Genomic DNA, 14463 nt, shown 5'->3' with positions numbered 1-14463 from the left:
TTTTCTGGAGCATGCTAGCTTCCACAGCCTGCTCCACCTTGGAAGAGTCTTCCTGGACCAGCAGCAACTGATGCTGTTGTCCCTTAGGAGTGGGGGTGTGAGTGGTTGTATTTACGCAAAGTTGCTTATCTGATCGTCTACACTCCTTCAAGGTAAATCAGATGTGAAGTTTACCTTCTGGATTTGGTTACTACAGTGACACCAAGCCAGTGGCTCTTCTTCCATGGAGCTTGGGTCCCTAGAGAGAAGGGGGAGAAGAGGAGGTGATTGTGTTATAACTTCCGTGTCTACCTCTAGGAGAGACTCTCTGGATAAATCTGGCCTCTTTCCAGAGTGGAAGAAGATGTCTGCCCCCAAATCTCAAGTGGAAAAGGTAAGCTTTAGTTATTGGTTAGCACCTCTCTCTCTCTCTCTCTCGCTTTCTCTCTCTCTCTTTTTCCTTTAAATCAAGAATTCATCTAAACAAACTTTAGTTCAGATTCACTTGAGAGCATTGATCTAAGGTTTTGGTTGAAACATGTGAGCAAATAGATTTTGTACTACTTCCTAGGATTAAATTAAATTCCTAAGATTAAGTTGATCTTTCCTTTAAGTTTGTCATAGTTCACCGAAAATCTGAGCGTTTTTCTTCTTAAGGCTATCCTTCCTTACTCCGTCCTTCCACCTACCCAACTGTCCTTTTCCATTTCCTTGCCCCTATTCCTTCCTAGGAAATTCAGCCTGGAGGTCAAAATGTGGTATCTGTTGATGAGAGTGAAATGATATTCAAGAAGAACACCAGAAGAATCCTCAGGCCTTCAGGTAGCTGGTTTCCCTTCATGGCCTTTTGAAATTGATGTTCTGGGTACCCTTGATGTATTCTTGATATGGAGAAGAGTTGGTCTCTCTTGATATGGGGTTTTGGTCTTCCACTCAGAATACACTAAATCTGTGATTGATCTTCGCCCAGAAGATGTGGGGCATGAAAGCGGCTTCTTGGGAGACAGAAGCAAATCCGTGCCAGGCCTCAGTGTGGATATGGTAGGTACCCTTGTATTTCATTTGGTCACTGTATGAAATTTTATATATCTAGAGTTGACTGTCGTAGCTGATACTCTCAATCAACCTATTTAATTCTTTAGGAAAAACCAACGTGAATCTTGATTCTAAAGTAAATGTTGCTCAGTTGCTTAAAGAAGAAGACTGTCTTCGCTGTCTCTTTTGTCTTCTAATACAGTGTTTGGTATATGGTTGGGGGCTCAAATAAACACTTATTTTGATTAAAATGTAGAGGGATGGCTGGGTTGGGGCAGTCAAATGGGAAAGAGATATTTTATTCTTTTGAGATTTGAGAAAGATGGTTGTAATATAGTGTAGAAGCCTGAAATCAGGAGATGTAAAAATAAGGATATGTGCGTACATGTCCACATGACACCTCAGAGCTTAGCGACAATTAGGGCTCTTACTAAAGGAAGGATATTAGTCTTTGAACTTTTAAAAAATTTTTATTAACTGTGAATCTATATTTTACTGTTCCAGGAAGAGGAAGAAGAAGAAGAAGAAGACATTGACCACCTGGTGAAGTTGCATCGCCAGAAGCTAGCTAGAAGCAGCATGCGAAGTGGCTCCTCCTCGGTAAGTTCTGTTAGTTCTGTGGTTATAGGCATGTTGGGGTACAAGGAAGGAAGGAAGTGCCTCCCAAGAGCAGAGTCCGGACCTGGGGAAATCTTCCTCATCCCTCTTTCCAGGTAAGTGAGGTGTATTTGTTCCAATCCTCAGTTTGGACCATAGTTGCTTAGTGCACAGCTAGGTGACTTCCTCAGCCTCTGCCCTGGAGATTTTTATGTCAGGTAATTACGGCTGGAGACGTTCTTCATCACCGCCTTGTGAACAGTAGCCCATAGCTTCTCTCCTTAAAGAGGTGCTCAGGCCATGAAGTGAGCAACATCAGATTTCATCATCAGGGCCCACTCCAAATCTCACATTCCAGGGCACTGAGTGTCATGAGAAGGGCCCTGGCAGGGTTAATTGGCATCAGGGTTTGAGTAAGGAGCAACAATACCAATCAGAATCATGAAGTTAAAAGGACACTTAAGAATCAGGGCCTAGTTCTGTCATAAGTATGAAGAGTGATGCATAGGGGAAACAGAATCAGGAACCAGGGTGAGTCGAGTTTGTTCCTGCTCACACACAGGAAGAGAACGGCGGCCTTGGAGAGCCAGTTACTACCTGAGAGGAAGATGTCTTTTCACCTCTGGTGGGATTTTCCCTTCAATTCTGATGCAGTCACTTTTCTTTATAGGTCTTGTTTTAATTAGTAAGTGACCCCTTCTATCCAACGTTTTAGCATATATAACACATAGCAAAAATGGACATAGTTGCACTTTACTTGTACTCCTTGCCCACTTTCTGAGGCAGGTGAAAATTAACAATAAAATGTGTAAAATGAGAGGCAGAAGAGAAGCTAAGAGCCTAGGGGAGCCATGGGCTGATTTATTAACCCAGACAATTGTGAGTGCTACGAGCTCTGTCTTATACTCTGTGTCCAAGACTGTTGGCAGTACTGACTTGTTGCAGGGGCTTCTGAAACTTGTATTTTGTTCAGTGACTAGCTTTATCCTGAGGGAAGATGTGAGCGAAGCGGCAGGGGGAGTATGCCTTCACCAGATGTTTGTGGGTACATTCTCTTCAGAGTACAATCGGCAGCATGATGAGCATCTACAGCGAAGCTGGTGATTTCGGGAACATCTTTGTGACTGGCAAGATTGCCTTTTCCCTGAAGTATGAGAAGCAAACACAGACTCTGGTTGTCCATGTGAAGGAGTGCCACGAGTTGGCCTATGCTGATGAAGCCAAGAAGCGCTCTAACCCGTGAGTGCTTCTGGAATCTGACTGATGCTCTAAGAGAGCTCAGACCCTAACATCTCTCTGGGCCCTCTTGAACTGAGGTTATCTTTTCCTGGGCAGACAGGGAAGTGTGATTGAGATTGCTTAGGGGAGATGTGGGAAAGGGACCGGGATAGGGAAAATGCAAGAATGACATGTCTAAGAGGGCTTGATGTGACATTTTCGTTTCATCATGGCATATGTATGTGGAGAGCAAGGAAGTGAAGAGTGGGCTTGAGAAAAGACGGCAAATTACTCCCTACTCTCCTTGGTTTCTAGATACGTGAAGACTTATCTTCTGCCTGACAAGTCCCGCCAGGGAAAAAGAAAAACCAGCATCAAGCGGGATACTGTCAATCCACTCTATGATGAGATCTTCAGAGTAAGTATCTGGATCCTCAGGGTAGGAGAACTTGTTCTGTCTTGTGCGCTAAGCTGTAGCTGTTCCTCTGCTACATGGCTGGTTGTAGCATGTACATGTACCTCATGTCTGAGGATACACTATAGGCATCTGTTCACATCCCGATCTTCCCGAGAAGAGAAAAAGGTGATCTGGCTTCCTTGGATTGTTGTGAAGCTGGAGATTCACCTGGCCACAAATCTCATTTTAGAAAGTCATTTGGGATCAAGAGCCTCCATGGCATTTCTTTTTGAATGTTCCAGTGTTCTCTCACCCACTCAAGGAAAAATTGATTTTCCAAGTCTTCCCATGGAATATGGTAGGTTTTTGTGAAATGGGGTAAGTGGAGGCTTTGAGTGAGGAAACTCAAAGTGCTTAGGGACTAAAGTAATTTGATATTCAGGACTGTGGACTTTGGATATGGTCGCTCAGGTTTTGGAATAATCTATTCTGAGGAATTACCATGAACTAACCATCTTGGACTTCTGTTCTTTCACAGTATGAGATTCCAGAGTCTCTCCTGGCCCAGAGGACTTTGCAGTTCTCGGTTTGGCATCATGGTCGTTTTGGAAGAAACACTTTCCTTGGAGAGGCAGAGGTCCAGATGGATTCCTGGATGCTTGATAAGAAACTGGATCATTGCCTCCCTTTACATGGAAAGGTAGTTGGCTTTAACAACTCCTTACAGTTTGGATCTGAGGTAGAATTGTCTGCAGTGACCTCTGCTGATACGTGTCGGTAACGTCTTTGAATGTAGTCTTCTGTTGAGTTCTGGCGCACCCTGCTGGGGTTTCTGAGTCTGACCGTGATTTCAGATGCACTTGCATGTCGAGTGTGAGTAATCTCTTCTGTGTAGCCCAAAGGATGAAGCCATGGTTTTCCTTTGAAAAGTCTTTCATATGTGTGCCAAGCTTTGCTTCCTCACCTTCCAGAGTCTGGGCGTATCCTAACATCCTAACTTGCGCTTCTTATTTACGCTAACCTTTTGGGTGTATCCTAATCTGCGCTCTTTCCAAACTAATCTTTTCCCTAAAGAAGCAGGAGGTAAAGCAATTCATGGAGTTCCAGTTACTGTGCTCTTGGTCACACAAGCCAGGGAAAATTTTACTTTGGGGTGGCATCTAAGGTGAGAGGGTAGCAGTGTGCATAATAGTGCCTGTTGTCTGAGTGCAGACCTGGATTTGAATCCTGGTTCTGTTATTTGCCAGCTAGGTAAGTCACCTAACTTATATGAGCCTTAGTTTCTTCATCTATAAAATGGAGATAATAATAATATTCCCCTCTTGCAGGATTGTATACAAAGTACCCATCAGTGCCTGGCACATAATGCACATTCAATAGGTTACTGTCATTCTGGTTAAGATGAAATTGCTAGGACTTCTTGATTATCAGAATTCTTCAATGGCAAGGTTCTTCTGTAAAATTTTTTTACACTAGCATTTTAAATGCTAAAAATGGTACATGGTGCATAGAATCTCTTTAGAAAGATAGATAAGAAACTAGTAGTAGTGGCTGCCTCTAGGAAGAGAGACTGTGGTGGGGGCAACTTAGTTTTCTCTATATGCCCTTTTATAATGGTTGAGCTTTTTACCATGTCTACATATATTGCTTATTAAGAAAATTAAGAATAAAAGGATTTATATGCACATGGTTCAAAATTAAAACAACATAGAAGTGTATAAAAAGAAGAGTAGGTTCCATTCCCTAGAAATAACCACTGTTATCAACTGCTTGGATATATTTATAGAAATTTTGTACTAAGCAGCATGGATACACATGTATGGATTTATATTTTTCCCTTTTACACAAATGGGCTCATATGAATCTCATTGTGTATATATCCCTCATTTTTTTCATTTAACAATTTATCATTTATCATGGACATCTTTCTAAGCCATCACTTACAGATCTATCCCATTCTAATTGCTGTGTAGTATAATTGCTTGTATTATTATTTATTTACCATTCCCTCACTGATGGGCGTTTAAATTGCTTTTTTTTTTTTGCTGCTGAAACTCTGCTGTGACATGTCTTGGCCTTCTTTTGTGAATGTAACTATAGGAGAAATTTCTGGTGGTGGAATTGCTGAGTCAAAGGAAATATACATCCAATATTTTGATAGCCACTGCCCTCTAAAAAAAATAGTAACAACATTAAATCTATCCCTTTAAATACTAATAAAAAGAGGAAAGCAATTATCATCAAACTATAGTATCTTATAAGAAATTTAGAATTGCTTAAGCATTTGGCATGCAAGTCATTCTCTCAGGGGTCTACAGTTGATGTAATTATATTGGAAATGTCACTGTAAACCATCATAAACAACTACTAATAAAAATGTTTTACGTCAAAAGAAAGAACTGCATTAGCATGAAGGTATTTGCTCTTTGCAATTATTTTGAGCCAGAATGAAAATAGGCTACTGAAACCAATATGCCAATTTCCTGCTAAGGCTAAACTCCAATTTTTAAGAGTCCACTGAAGTTCACAATCTAGAAATTAATAAATTGTGTAGACATTTTAGAAACAACAAAAAAGGCCACTCTGGTATCACATATATTTTTTAATTTAAAACATTCTACCTTTATTATCTCTGATTTTTCTCTCTTTTTTTTTTTTTGCCCTAGTAATCCATTTGCTCCCATTCAGTTTTCTCTTCCTGGCATCCACTTCCCTATTCTTTTGTATCTCTTCCATACGCTGAACTTTGTGCATTCTGGGCATGTGGTACATTTTTCCAAACCAATGGGGATTCTGCCTTCTTGGCATCAGTATGCCTAGTGGTGAGGACCTAGGCTAGAGGAGCCCCATGGAACACAGGCAGGTGAAAGGGCACCTCTGGTCTGTACCAGCTCATGCTCTGGATACCAGAGCACAAGGAACAGAGCCACCACCAAGAGAGCCACTAGAGTGAAGTAGTTCTGCTCTGTCCACAGCCAATGAGCTAGGCCACTTGCTGCTCATCCAAGACATTCATTCATTCACTCTTGCATTCATTCAGTAAATATTTGTGGAGTACCTACTATGTGCCAGGTACTTTGCTAAGTGTCAGGCATACTAGGATGAACCAAAATAGGCTTGATTCCTGTCATCCTGGCATTTAGATTCTAGTGGTAGAGTAGCTCATCAAAAGTAACAGAAATAAATGTAAAATTAAAAATTCTGGCGTATTCAAATCCTTGGAACAGAGTTCCAGCTAACCCTCAAATCTGTGCAAAGTCTCTTCAAAAAACATTTTTTATCTTTGAAAATCATGTAAGTGATACATGCCATTCTCACTAAAAAGGCACTATAGATATATACAGAGTAAAAAGTGAAAGCCCTCTTTCCTTCCCCCATTTCACTCCCTTCCTAAGAAGGAACAAGTGTTAAGTTTGTCTGTGTCCTTCTTGGGTTTTCTATGCAGTATAGTGTAGTGGTTAAAAGCATGGACTTTGGAACCCGTCTGTCTGAATTTAAATCCTGCCTCTGCCAATTACTAACTGTGTGACCTTGAGCAAGTTACTTAACCTCTCTATTCCATAATCTGTAAAATGGGACTAATTCTACCTATCTCATAGGGAACTATTTTAAGGATTAAATAAAATGATATACTTAAAGTACTTATAACAGTGACTGGCATTATATAGTGATAATGATAATAATCATTATTTACGTACATATATATTCACATGTACAAATATCAATATGTTTTAATGTAAGTGGGCTACTTTTCTGATCTTGCTTTGTTGACTTAACAATACATCTTGGGTATCTTTCTATGTCAACATGTGCAGATTTACCGCATTCTTTTTTGATTGCATGCCATATGCCATATGAGGGCATTAAAATCACTCATCTAACCTTTTCTATATTGATTGACATTTAGATTGTTTCTACTTTTTGGCTATTACTAACAGTGCTGGCAGCAAGATTCTTCATCATGGTGTCGGTACCCTGTGAGTTTGTGTGGCAACCTTGCTGAAGACCTTTGAGGGTATTTGGAATCTAGTAGCTGTATCCCCAAGGTAGCAAAATAGTGGGCATTGCAGAAGACTCTTGTTCGTTCTTCTGCAGCTCCTTCTGAAGAAACACCTTAGAAACCTGTGGCTGCCATGGCCCAGGGACCCTGGAGTGTATTCATAAGGAGAAGGATCCTCTTATGCTGTGAAGCTATTCTCGGGGGTAATTTTAGAATCTCCTCAGCGAGAGGTCCCAACACCTCCTGAGAAGCCCAGCTTGACCTGTTGGGTTTCCCTTTGTTTCAGATCAGTGCTGAGTCACCGCCTGGCTTGCCATCACACAAAGGCGAGTTGGTGGTTTCATTGAAATACATCCCAGCCTCCAAACTCCCTGTTGGAGGTGACCGGAAAAAGAGTGAGTTTTCTTTGGGGCCCTGGATTTAGCTTAGTTTTCTGCACAGGATCCATGTGAGGCGGTGCTGGCTAGCGGCTAGCACTGTTGGAGGGACCAGATTGAGATGTGCCCTGGATCATCTTCCAGGGAAGATTCCTTTACTAAGTAAGCCTGTTCTGACTTTTTCAACCAGAAGGGAATGCCTTAGGGTTGGCATTCTTTTTTTTATTTTAGGTCATTAAACTGACTTGGTCTTGGTCCAGCTATGGGAAGCTACTAAGAGGGCAGAACAGAATAGAAACTTTGGAGCTGAGAAAAGGTGGTTGGAAAGGGAGGTGAAGTATGAGGGATAGGAAGCTGAAGGCTGAGGAAGGGAAAATCCACACACTAGGCACTGTGCTGGTGACTATGGATATGTAGATGAATAAGACACGATATTTGCCCTCATTTGAAGAGCTTAGTTTAGCAAGAAAGGCAGTCATATGCTAAAAGAACACAGATAGGGGAGTGATGAAATCTGTCTGCTTCCATTTGGGAGAGCTTTAAAGAGGAAGCAATGATGAAACTGGACTTAAGACTTTACTAGGCAGAAAGGAAGAGGATGGGGCAAGAAGAGCATTTCCAGAAGAGGAGATAGCATGAAAAAAGGTGTTAAAAAGGCATGGTAAATGTGGGGTTGTGGGTGAGTGTGAGGGACTGAACTCCTTATTTCAGTGGGGCTGGAGTTATGGTATGTAGGTGTGAGAGTGGGGCTGGAATTGGAGTTGAGGCTGGAGCCGGATGGAAAGGGCCTTGAACTTAATGGTAAGGAGTTGAACTTGATCCATTGGCAATGGGAAGCCAAAGTTCTTAAAAATATCCGTTCAGCAAGGTCTCATCTTAGGATTTGGGGAATCCTGTAGGATTTGGGATCCCCAAGGAGGGTGTGCAGAATGACTAGAGAAGGGAGGCAAGGATAGGACCATAGGGAACAGCAACATTTTGAAGCATGAAGAGAGGAAGAAAAGTCGGTGAGGTAGAGGGTTCAGGAGAGAGCAATGCCAAGAGAGAGCTTGAAGAAGAAGGGAGCAGCAGTTGTCAAGAATATTGAAATACTGCTGGGAAGTCAGGCCAGATGAGAACTCACAGTTCGTGACTCATCGTGACGTGGCTCATCGGCATTAGGTTACATTTTCAGTGGATTAGTGGAAGCAGAAGCCATATTTCACTAGAAACTAGGCTGAGTGAATGAGGCAAAGACGAAGAGGTGGTGAGTGTGCACTTTTTTTTTTCCAGGATAATTGATGGTGAAAGAAAGGAGAGACATGGAGAATAGCTTGAAAAGGAAATAAGGTTAAAGGGAGATTTTCTTTTAAAAGGATCTTTTAAAAAAAAAGAGATGAGATTAGCATATATTTAGACTGAGGGGATGGGACCAGTAGAGAAAGAGATATCAAAAATGGGAGGTGGGGGGTGAATTGATGACTCCTGATGAGTCCCTGAAGGGATCAAGAACATAAGTGGAGGAGTTCCCTTTTTAAAAAAATCATTCAACAAGTATCAGGCAACTTTATTTCTCTAAGCCTCAATTTTCTCATCTATAAAATGAGAACAGTAATAGTCTATATCTGAGGGTGGTTTTGAGAAATGCTTAATGTAGAATCTGGCACATAGCCAGTTTTCATTAAGCATTTATTGTGATTGTTGTTACTAATTGAGCACCTATTGCTTACTGTCAGGCACTGTGCTAGGTGCTGAGAATACAAGTCAGGTGTAGTCCATTTATCATGGAGCTTGCTGCCTTCAGGAGCAAGGAATGGAAATGCTACGTAGATAAAGCTCAAGAGAAATCTGGAGGTATAGGGGCTCACTTGCTATGGCTGACATCCCTTACAGGTAAAGGTGGGGAAGGGGGAGAGCTCCAGGTGTGGATCAAAGAAGCCAAGAACCTGACAGCTGCCAAATCAGGAGGGACTTCAGACAGCTTTGTCAAGGGGTGAGTCCCTGGACCAGCACCAAACTAACCAGTTTCAGGACAAGAGAGCTAAGAGAGGAACCCAATTTAACCTTTCTCTGTGGATATTATCCTTTGTGTCCTACCGCCTCCAGAAACCAACTTTGTTCCTGAAATTAGGTAATGGCAAAACCTCCGCTACCCACTGTGTCCTGGTCTGAGCTCAGTTTGGACTGGGCTGTAGTGTTGATTTCCAAAGAGAAGGCTGGTAGACAGATAGGGCTGACTTTTCCTTTGTTACAGACTTATGCTCTTAATTAATCCTGAATAAAAATCTATGTCCTTGACTCTCAAGATTTGGGAACTCAGGACTCGATTCCCCACAATATTTAAGCAATGCTGGTTTTCTACCAATTATAGACCATTCTACTGATTTAAGTTCTCTAGCAAGTCATGTTTGGCTATGCCTATAGTTATTACGATTGCTTTTATTTAAAGAAGACCTTGCCCAATAGGAATGGAAGGAAATATTTAAAACCCATTTTTGGTGGAATATAGACACAGCACACTAATAACATTATACTCATTTTCTCTCCAGGTTAAAGAATGGAATCAGGTGAATGATCTAGTGGAGGTAGTAGGAACTCTGCTTCAGCAGATTCAAAGGAGGGAGTGTGTGTACTAGGATCTGAGTGTTGACTCACTTTTCTGGGCTAGACCTGGTGGTAGGGGAAAGGGGAATTTAGATAGATATTGCCAGCTTGAGTAGGTTGTTGATTACTCCCCGCCCTCTGCCAGATACCTCCTTCCTATGAGGAACAAGGCCAGTAAGCGTAAAACTCCTGTGATGAAGAAGACCCTGAATCCCCACTACAACCATACATTTGTCTACAATGGTGTAAGCCTGGAAGATCTACAACACATGTGCCTGGAACTGACTGTGTGGGACCGGGAGCCCCTGGCCAGCAATGACTTCCTGGGAGGGGTCAGGCTGGGTGTTGGCACTGGTGAGAGCTTCTCTCCCCATCCTCCCTGTCTTAAAGGCCTCTTGTATATTTCACTCCCAATATACCCCTCCCCCTCCCTGCAAAGCTTCCCTGTGACAAGAGTTGTCGGCTTTCCTCTCAGTTAATGTTCAACCAGTATTTACTGAGTGCCTACTCTGTGCCAGGCCTAGGGGAAGGCTGAGCTCATGCACTGTTATGCGTATAGATAAATGTGACCCGGATTGCCAGGAATGCTATCATCTTGCCACCAAAAAAATCTACAAACCTACCTATATCTGTACCTATAATTTCCATCTTTCATACTGCTATAATGAAAGAAGAGTCCTTTCTAGCCAAGCCAAGCTCTCCTCAAGTGTTCTGGATCACACCCTCACCTTCTCAGTGACCTTGCTATTGGAATCTCCTCTCTCTCCTGTCTGATCAGTTTCATTCTTTCTACCTCCCTTCTGGAGTTGAAAACAGATATGCCCTGGTATTTCCAATCTTAAGAAACAGAAATGAACTTTCCCTTGACCCCACTTCCCCCTCTAATTTCTTAAAATGAATCGTCTCCACTTCCTCAGCTCTCCTTTAATCCTCAATCCACTGTGATCTGGCTTGTCTCCCACCACTCCACTGAGCAAGTAAGTGCTCATGCCAAAGCTTTGTTTTCACATTACTAGAATTTTCAATGCTATTTAACATAGCTGATCTCTTCCTTTTTCTTGAAATACTTAGCTTCTATTGACAGTACACTTTTCTTTGTGGGTTCCTCATTTTCTGCCCAAACTCTAAATATTGGTGCTTCTCAAGGCTTACTCTTGAATCTTCTTTTCTCTCTCTACAGTCTCTGCATTCCTGTGGCCTCCTGTGGCCTTAAATACCACTTGTATGTTAAAAACTCATAGAAAGCATTTAACACAAGCATCTAGAATGATGTTTTTATAAATGTAAGCCAGTTCATATTAGTCCCCTGCTTAAAACCCTTCAGTGGCTTTCTGTTGTACTTAGAAAACAATCCAAAGTTCTTACCGTGCCTACAGGCCCCTGTATAATCTGGACCCCCTCTGTTCCTTTATGATCCTTCCTATATCACCTGCTTGCGCACTATGCTCCAACCACAATGATTTCTTTCTGCTCTCCAAATATACCACGCTTATTCCCACTTCATAACCTTTGCAATTAGTGTTTCCTCTGTCTGGAAAGGCTGGCTCCTTCCCCTCTTTCAGATCTTTACTCAAATATCTCCTTCTTGGGGAGGCCCTCAGACCACTCCATCTAAAGGAGGCCCTGATCTAGGCGCTACAAATCACCCTGTTTATTTATTTTGTGATGTTCACTTCACTGTTTGAAATACTCTTGTTGATTTACTTGTGTATTTTCTGTCTTCTCTGTTCAAATGTAAGCTGCCTGTGGGCAGGACTTTTTCTGCTTTGTTCACCACTGTATCTCCAGAGCCTAGAAGAGTACCTGCTACACAGTAGGCACTCAATAAATGTTTGTTGAGTGACTGAATGTACAAGAGAAGAGGAATGAAGCCACATACAAATATGAACTTCAGGCCTGGAGTCTATAGCTAGAGAAACAGGTGCTCCGCTGTTGCTGCTTCTTTTTAAAAAAAATTTTAAGTCAAGTTGGCAATAACAGAGGGCAGCAGCTCTGCCATGAGGTGTCAGACCCTAGAGCTCTGTAACAGCCTCAGAATTAGAGGTCTCGAGCTACTGTGTGCCATTTGGAGTCCCATTTCATCAACCTGAAATCTCTTGATAGTCTCAGGAGCACAGAAATAGCTGTGCAGGATCAACAGGGAGCCATTCTCAGACTGCTGTCCCCATCAGCCCATCTTCATAGCACACTGTCTATCGGGGGTGGCTCCCTTTGCTCTGTAACCCATCTTTCCTGGTGGGCTGAGGAGTGGAGTCCCTGTTCAGCCTCCTCTGGTGTTTCTCCTCAGGGATCAGTAATGGGGAAGTGGTGGACTGGATGGACTCGACTGGGGAAGAAGTGAGCCTGTGGCAGAAGATGCGACAGTACCCAGGGTCTTGGGCAGAAGGGACTCTGCAGCTCCGTTCCTCGATGGCCAAGCAGAAGCTGGGCTTATGAGTCCCTGTCTTTCTCTGCAGGTTCAGCCCTGTCAAGGGCAAGTCAGAAGAAGTGAAGAAACCAAGAGCAAAGATTTATAATTTAATGTGTGTGTGTTATGTGTGTGTGTACAAACGTGTATTTCTGCAAATCTCATTAGGCTAGAGTGATGCAGACTTGTTCCTCCTTTTAAAGCAGGCTCAAGAATGAGGGTCTCTTCAAAATATTTTTATTTGTGCATAATTTAGTATGTTTTCAGAGTCCATTCTTTCTTATATCTTTGTGAAGTTTAATTAACTTTAAAAATCTTTTAAAACAACTTTTTATCTCCTGTCTTGCTATCCTTGTACCTACTTCCCCAGGAAGCCCTGGGTACCTTTGGCATTTGTACCAATCTCTGTTTCAAGGTGTGCCTGTCTGGGGCCAAGGCCCTGGGAAGCAGGGTTGGGTTACTAAAGACAGGAGAAGATGGGAGAGAGGTGAGTAGGTCCTTTCTTCCTTCTCTAATTTAGGCTTTTAACTCCATTTCTACCGTGATAAATTTCTGGAATTTAGCTTTCAGCTCTTCTTGTTTTTAAGCAGTTTCCACCTTGCTTGGGCCTAATGGTTTTCTTTGAAAGGATAAGAAAATTCCTAAGTTCCTTCCAGTTCTAGACACCTTCACTAGACCTTTGGGGTCCCTTATCATGGAGCTGCTTTAGAAAAGAACTTTAATTAGATAATGGCCCTTTTGACTGAGTCAGGGACATGCCCAGCAATGGCTTCTTGGTGGTCCCAGAGGACCAGAGTGACTGAAGGTGAAGTGTGTCCTAGCCCGTGCTGAGTTCTTTGCATTTTGAACTGATACAGCAGTTGTTGGAGAGCTCCTCATTTCCCTTATGCAAGACGAGGCATCTTCACTCTTATGTACCACATCTTTCTTAGTATTTGTGTCCGTGGTGTGTTACCTCACAGAATATGGGCTACATACCATTATGTCAGCCAGAATAGCCAAGTACTGTCTAAACTGGTCCAGTGTTTCTCCAGGCTGGGCACTGTTAGTGCTCCAGGAAAATGTGTTCAGGGAATTTATCAGTTATTCTGACTTCCTTCTTGAAGTGGTTTCAGTTCCTACTCTATTGTTTCCTAAACCTGACCTAGATGTAAGATGGGTGTAGTGTGTTAGGACCTTTCTAAGAAGGGTCTGGTGATCTAAGGTTCATTTTCTGAAACTCACTATTCTAGACTGACCTTTTTATTCTTACAAGTGTGTCTACACAAAGTCGTTTGTGAAAGTAGTCGACACCAGAGAAGAAATCCCTTTCAGTTGAGTCGGCCTAGGGTGGTTTCTATTGAATGTGTAAACTGCACGGAGGAGTGTTTTTAAAAGGTTTTGTTGGTGTGGGTTGATATTGAAATGGAAGGCATAAGCTGGGATCCTGGGCTGTAACTTGCTCCTTTTTTCCCACCGCCTGAAGTATACGTGTGTTTCAATAAAGCTTTCTCACTTGTCAGGTGTTTGCATTTGTTAGTTCTATAGACAGTTTTGTCTTTGATGTTCCGACTTACTGTTGTTGCTTTTTACGTGGCTTGAAGGATAACAACCAAAGTGACAAATGCCTTTCCCTAACCATCCTGTGCTGAGTCAAAGAAAATTTCCCTTCCTCCGCATTGTTGCCTGGCATGCCGCTGAGCTCTCATCCCTTGTCCTTTGTGTTTGGTATCTAGGGAGAGAAGTGAAAACCCATCTTAAAAGTGGTACCACTTTCCTCTCTCTTGCAAGTACCAAGGGAGCATCTCTCTTAGCTTTGTAGACCTTGCCCCACCCAGGGAGGAAGCAGAGAGATGTGCACAGGGGAGGGAAGACATTCATTCCTCACTGT

The 14463-nt window shown here is 42.4% G+C and overlaps 1 protein-coding gene across 6 annotated transcripts in view; it reads left to right on the top strand.

Moving 5' to 3' along the window:
- SYTL4 (synaptotagmin like 4) overlaps positions 1 to 12920 on the top strand; it is a 47851-nt gene extending 34931 nt beyond the window's left edge. For 4 of the 6 annotated variants that reach the window (XM_014829970.3, XM_014829967.3, XM_070502014.1 and 1 more), the window contains 11 exons: positions 298 to 373; positions 711 to 801; positions 917 to 1020; positions 1519 to 1614; positions 2672 to 2850; positions 3145 to 3247; positions 3765 to 3926; positions 7513 to 7621; positions 9476 to 9575; positions 10332 to 10540; positions 12474 to 12920. In XM_014829970.3, the coding sequence (XP_014685456.1) occupies positions 298 to 373; positions 711 to 801; positions 917 to 1020; positions 1519 to 1614; positions 2672 to 2850; positions 3145 to 3247; positions 3765 to 3926; positions 7513 to 7621; positions 9476 to 9575; positions 10332 to 10540; positions 12474 to 12622 (1378 nt within the window). In that variant the 3' untranslated portion in view covers positions 12623 to 12920. The remainder of the gene's footprint in view (positions 1 to 297; positions 374 to 710; positions 802 to 916; positions 1021 to 1518; positions 1615 to 2671; positions 2851 to 3144; positions 3248 to 3764; positions 3927 to 7512; positions 7622 to 9475; positions 9576 to 10331; positions 10541 to 12473) is intronic. The other 2 variants (XM_014829971.3, XM_014829969.3) reach the window with 1 other exon arrangement.
- The last annotated feature ends 1543 nt before the right edge of the window (positions 12921 to 14463 follow it).

This window comes from Equus asinus, chromosome X, assembly GCF_041296235.1.
Source record: "Equus asinus isolate D_3611 breed Donkey chromosome X, EquAss-T2T_v2, whole genome shotgun sequence".
NCBI lineage: Eukaryota > Metazoa > Chordata > Mammalia > Perissodactyla > Equidae > Equus > Equus asinus.
This window is presented reverse-complemented; position numbering and strand designations above follow the sequence as displayed.